The sequence below is a fragment of the Osmerus mordax genome, chromosome 25 (genome assembly GCF_038355195.1).
Source record: "Osmerus mordax isolate fOsmMor3 chromosome 25, fOsmMor3.pri, whole genome shotgun sequence".
NCBI classification, from domain to species: domain Eukaryota; kingdom Metazoa; phylum Chordata; class Actinopteri; order Osmeriformes; family Osmeridae; genus Osmerus; species Osmerus mordax.
The window spans coordinates 2998537-3004725 of NC_090074.1; the positions used below are offsets into that span (position 1 = coordinate 2998537).

General features: G+C 54.7%; 1 protein-coding gene across 1 annotated transcript in view; it reads right to left on the reverse strand.

Annotated features, from left to right (window-relative positions):
* Positions 1-316: 316 nt before the first annotated feature.
* tcf7 (transcription factor 7) overlaps positions 317-6189 on the reverse strand; it is an 8958-nt gene continuing 3085 nt past the window's right edge. Inside the window, 10 exon segments of the mRNA XM_067229040.1 lie at positions 317-557; positions 559-819; positions 1918-1990; positions 2714-2762; positions 4198-4245; positions 4757-4846; positions 4848-4865; positions 5792-5817; positions 5820-5953; positions 6123-6184. Of these exon segments, the coding sequence (XP_067085141.1) occupies positions 461-557; positions 559-819; positions 1918-1990; positions 2714-2762; positions 4198-4245; positions 4757-4846; positions 4848-4865; positions 5792-5817; positions 5820-5953; positions 6123-6184 (858 nt within the window). The 3' untranslated portion in view covers positions 317-460.

Genomic DNA, 6189 nt, shown 5'->3' on the forward strand with positions numbered 1-6189 from the left:
ACTCGGAAGTGCCAAAAAAAAAAAAAGAATTGAACGAAACATCGGCCGAACAAGATGGAGGATGTGTTTCGTTTCGGGGAGAACGTCCACACAGTCGGCGATCCCTGAATGCGGAGACGACATTTCCAACAATCACAAAATCAATATAAATACGACCACGGAGAAGGACTGGAAAACGACGACGACGACAAACGGAAATAAAATCTTTGGAAATGTAAGGAACGGACGTCGAGGGGGCAGGAGAGAAGAGGAGGCCAGGATGAGTTGCGAGGGTTTAAAGTCCTCCGCCCCAGAGCAGAGGACTGCAGGAGCAGGACGACTTCTATTAAGAACGCTGCCCCCGTGGAGGGCTGGCTGGCTGGCTGGAGGGAGGCAGGGCAGGAGGATGTGGAGGGGTTCCTGTCTTCTGTACCGGGGAGGAAGGGAGGGTCCTGGGTGTGGGATGATGTGGAGGAGGGGGTCAGTTGAGTCGGTGATTGTCGTGCGTTTGCCGCGACTCGGACAGAACTTTGAGAGACAGTCCCGCGGCCCTGGCGGCCGACAGCGCTGAGGGGGCGTGGCCCGGGTGGGCGTGGCCCGGGTGGCCGTGGCCCGAGAGGCCGTGGCCCGGGAGGGCGTGCGAGCGCCTGCCGCCGGGCGGGGGGGGGGGCGCGCGCAGGGGGGGGGCGAGGCGGGGGGGGGGGGAGAGGGGCGAGCGGGGGAGGAGGTGCGGGGCGCGGGGGGGGGGTGGAGGGGGGAGAGTCTATAGCACTTCCGTCTGAAGATGAGGGGCTGGAGCACCCCCCTCCCTGTAGGTAGCGAACACACTTCTTCTTCCTCCTAGGAACAGTCAAGAGAGTTATCTGTGAATAGAGTGCGGAGGTAAAGAGAGTCACTTTGTAACCTCGGCGACAGCAGCTTCAAGACGCTTCAGGGGGGAAAAGAAACACCAAAAGTGAGGTTTCCTCTGACAGAGTCCCTTCCCACCCCCTCATACCCCCCCCCCCCCCCCTCAAGCTACCCCTCCACCAACACACACGTACACACACACACACTTGGTTGTCCTCGGTGTGCGGGTGGTGTCGGCTGTCAGGTGCAGAACTCTGACTATATGAAGATATCAAACCAGGTCTGCCTCGCAACTCATCTCCTTATCTAAATATGCAGTCGCAGGAGGCGCAAACCATCCCATAATCAACATGGGCGTGAGTCACCCCGCCGCAAAGCGAGGACACATTCAGATGTAGAGAGGTGGAAGAGAGAGAGAGACACTGCTTGTAAATGTCAAAGTTCACCATCAAAAGCAACAGGTCTGACCGCATGACTGGAGAAAGTTCCAGACGAGCACTAAGAGCATCTTCAAAGTGCAGGCAGTGGTAGATGCACAAGAGAGTGTGTGTGTAAGAAAGTGTGTGTGTGTGTGTGCGCCGGTTCAGCTGTGGTGATGTGGATTCGCTCAAAACCACATTCAACCCCTTTTGTTCTCTTGGAGAGGAACACACACACACACACACACACACACAGAGATTTCCATGACGTCATTGTGGGGGAACACACTGTAGGAGGACGGAGTTCATACACACTGAGATGGCAGAGGCGACATAAACAATCCCACCCTAATGTAGACACACACTCTCGGTCTCACACACACCTACTCTCTCTCACACACACCTACTCTCTCTCTCTCACACACACACACACACACACGCACACACACACACACACATATGTGTAGATATCAAGGCATGATTCTCCCAGCTTGCCCCCAGGTGCGCTGCTGTGGTCCACCTGTAGGGGGCGGCGCGATCCACAGAGCAGCTGTTAGTGACAGGAGAGCATGCAGCAACGCAAGAGGCACGACACCGACACAGGGGAGAGAGAGAGAGAGAGAGAGAGAGAGAGGAGGGGGGGGGGAGGGAGTGAAGGAGAGATACACACCTGCAGGGACCGCACCAGTCTGTTTGTTGGTTGAGGCCGAAGCGAGCTCGGCATTTCTTAGGAGAGCCAGGGTCTGAGCACAATGCAACATGCAGAGAGAGAGAGACAGAGAGAGATAGGAAGAAGAGTGGGAGAGAGATAGAGAGACAGAGAGAGAGAGAGAGAGAGTGGGGAGGAGACAGGGATAGGGAGCAAAGTGGAAAGGAAGAGGAGAGGAGTTCGGGGTAAGGAGAGGGGAGGGGGAGAGAACGAGACAGACAGGGAGGTCAAGGCAAGGAAGTGAAGCTGTTGGTGAATAGAAGAAACAAGCTTAGAAACTTGTTAGTTGTTACTGAGTTAGACAACAATACACGCCAACCCAACAGCCAGCAGAGAGAGAGAGAGAGACAAAGATGTACAGAGGAGAGCGAGATGTGCTTAGCTAGAGAGGAAGGAAGACCAGCACTCTGTCATTTACTCTCTCACACACACGGTCATTTCCTGCAGTGTGTTTTTCTGGGTTATACCACAGGTCCAGCGTAGCAGGACTGCCTGCCGTCCAGACGGATGGAGGTGCGGAGAGAGGGATGGAGGGGCGGAGAGAGGGATGGAGGTGCGGAGAGAGGGATGGAGGTGCGGAGAGAGGGATGGAGGTGCGGAGAGAGGGATGGAGGTGAGGAGAGACGGATGGAGGTGCGGAGAGAGGGATGGAGGTGCGGAGAGAGGGATGGAGGGGCGGAGAGAGGGATGGAGGGGCGGAGAGAGGGATGGAGGGAGACATTCAAAAGAGGGAGGGATGGAGGGAGGGCAACGGTACCTGTGTTGGAGTCCTGCTGTTTCTCTCTTTTTCTCCTTTTCTTCTTGCCCTGCGGAGACACGCACGCACACACACACACACACACACACACGTGCACACACACACACACTGTTACACAGAGCCCCAGTCATCTCTTCACACATACACTGGGACAGGATGTGGAAGCTGCTACACCTACACAACATCTACCCTTTCTGTGCGTGCGTGAGCGCGTGTGTGTGTGTGTGTGTGCGTGCGTGCGTGCGTGTGGTTACAGCTAACAGGAGAAACCCCACTGCAGAGTGGGAGGATCGGCGCTTCCTGTTTTGATGGCAGGTCACATGACGTGTACGGCAGTGTTCTCAGAAACAACCCTGACTGCTCTGAGACCAGAGATGTCCCTGTCTGTCTACCTGTCTGTCTGTCTACCTGTCTGTCTGTCTGTCTACCTGTCTGTCTGTCTGTCTACCTGTCTGTCTGTCTGTCTGTCTATTTATCTATCTATCTGCTTGTCCATGTGTTCTGTGTTCATGTGGTTGACTGACTGGCATCTACTCTGTTGGGGAGGTCGTCTGAGGTCGTATTCAGAGCATGGTGCATGGTGGGAGTTAAGACACAGTCTGTCACATGCACTGGGTCAGGTGCCCTTGGCTACTAAACAGTACAGGCCGGTTATTAGTCATGCACAACCACCTGGTCACCGTGACAACCACGACACCCTTAATAAACTCCAAACAACAGCCATCCACGAACAGACAGCCAGCCAGCCAGAAGGACAGGTAGACAGCCAAACAACCATACAGCCAGAAGGACAGAGAGGATACGAGAGGAGAGGAGGAGAAGGGAGAAGGAGAGGAGGAGAGTAGCTTTGGTCCTATTACAGAAGGTTATTATACAGTGATGCCGTCCATCTGAAGCACAGAGAAAGAAAGAGGGAGGTTAGTGTGTGAAGCCTGCAGAAATCTGCCTGACCCCCCACCTCTCACCTGTCTCCATAGACCCTAGCAAACAACACCCAGGCCCTAGCAACTTACACCCAGCCCCTAGAAACCTACCCCAAGCCCCTACCAACTGACACCCAGCCCCTAGCAACCCATCCCCGCCCTTAGCAACCTACCCCTAGGGCCCCAGCACCTAGCAACCTACACCCAGTCCCTAGCAACCTACATGCAGCCTCTATCAACCAACCAGAACCCAGGAATCCTTTCTCCCTAGCAAAACACGTGTCCAATTAGTCTTCCCAGCATCTCAAACCTCTATCCCTACACCTCCCTCCCCCATCTCTCCCTCCCTTATCTCTCCTTGCCCTCCCCCACCCCTCTCAGAGCACCCCCTTAGTTACATAAATATGAGTGGGAAGGAGAGGAGATGCTATAAGGAAACCCTTCACAGACCCCACCCCTGTCTGTGACCCTGAGTGCTGTGCCGGAGTGCAAGCCAAAGACACCCTGCCGATACTGTTAGTAGAGCAAAAGTGGGGGATAAATGATTGATGTGTGCCCTACCCAATCAGCTTTACTGTTTTCCCCCGCGCCCCCTCTAAGGCCCGCCTCCTGGAAGAGTTCAACAGCAACTTGACATGTGAGCAGAGCAGCACAGTGCTACACACACACACACATAATGGCTACACACACACACATACTGGCTACACACACACACACACACAAACACAGCTATGCTCTATGAATACAGCTCAGCGGGACAGGGGAGAGGAGGAGAGGAGGAGAGGAGGAGAGGGAGGAGAGATGAGACAGTAGCAGAACAGGAAGCCATGCGTCAGTAACCTCCCAGCTCATCCTCAGGTCTCCCGCCCCTCCCCTCCCCCCTCCCCTTACACAACACCCTGCCTCCAGAACACACACAGCAGACACGCCTCCGGTCCTCTCTGCCCTCACCCTGGTCTCACAACCACTAAACTCCCCACAACATTCTCATCAGACGTTATCAGGCGGACACGCGCTATCTGACAGGGCATGCGTCAAAAGTGGAGTCGGGCCGGTGGGCTCGTGTGTGCGGGGGGGGGAGTGGCCAGCGGGGCGGGCGGCAGGAAGGGGCGGGGCTTACGTAGTTGTCGCGCGCGGACCAGCTGGGGTAGAGCTGCATGTGTAGTTGTCTCTCCTTCCTGGCGAGCTCGTAGTACTTAGCTTGCTCCTCACTGGGTCAGCGCGTGCCACTGTGGGACACACAGACACACCCACGCACACACACAGACATACACACACACACACAGACATACACACACACACACACAGACATACACGCACAGACATACACACACACACACACAGACGTACACACACACGTACATTTGAATAAGACACTCCAGTACGAATATTACCAAACCGAATACAGCTTGTGTGCGTGAGAAGTTAGGTGTGTGTGTGTAGTGTGCGTGAGAACTTAGGTGTGTGTGTGTAGTGTGCGTGAGAACTTAGGTGTGTGTGTGTAGTGTGCGTGAGAAGTTAGGTGTGTGTGTGTGTGTAGTGTGCGTGAGAAGTTAGGTGTGTGGGTGTAGTGTGTGTGTGTGTGTGTGTGTGTGAGAAGTTAGGTGTGTGTGTGTAGTGTGTGTGTGTGTGTGTGTGTGTGTATGTGTGTGTGTGTAGTGTGCGTGTGTGTAGTGTGTGTGTGTAATGTGCGTGTGTGTGTGTGTGTGTGTGTAGTGGGTGTGTGTGTGTGTAGTGTGTGTGTGTGTAATGTGCGTGTGTGTGTGTGTGTGTGTGTAGTGTGCGTGTGTGTGTGTAATGTGCGTGTGTGTGTGTGTAGTGGGTGTGTGTGTGTGTAGTGTGTGTGTGTAATGTGCGTGTGTGTGTGTGTGTGTAGTGGGTGTGTGTGTGTGTAGTGTGTGTGTGTAATGTGCGTGTGTGTGTGTGTGTGTAGTGGGTGTGTGTGTGTGTGTGTGTGTGTGTGTAGTGTGCGTGTGTGTGTGTAATGTGCGTGTGTGTGTGTGTGTGTAGTGGGTGTGTGTGTAGTGTGTGTGTGTGTGTGTGTGTAGTGGGTGTGTGTGTAGTGTGTGTGTGTAATGTGCGTGTGTGTGTGTGTGTGTGTGTAGTGGGTGTGTGTGTGTGTGTGTGTGTGTGTGTAGTGTGCGTGTGTGCTCACCCTCCTCCCAAGGATCTGGTTGATGCTGCGCTCTCCTTCAGGGTGCACTCTGCGATCACCTTGGCCCTCATCTCCTTCATGTACAACATGAAGGCGTTCAGGGGCTTCTTTATCACTGGCTTCTTAGGCTCCTTCTCTCTCTTAGGGTCCTGGTGGGGCTTACTGGGGGAGAGCGGGGAGGGAGGGAGGGAGATAAGGGGCAGGTGAGAGGGAGAGACAGGACAGGGCGTGTGATGACAGGAGAGGAGGAGAAGAGAGGAGGAGAAGAGAGGAGAAGAGAAGAGAGGAGAAGAGAGGAGGAGAGAGGGCCTTGTGCAGCCTGGGTACTTACGCGTACATGTTCCTGTCGTACTGCTCCTGCTCCTGCTTGCCTGTGTGGGGCACGATGGCTGGGTGGG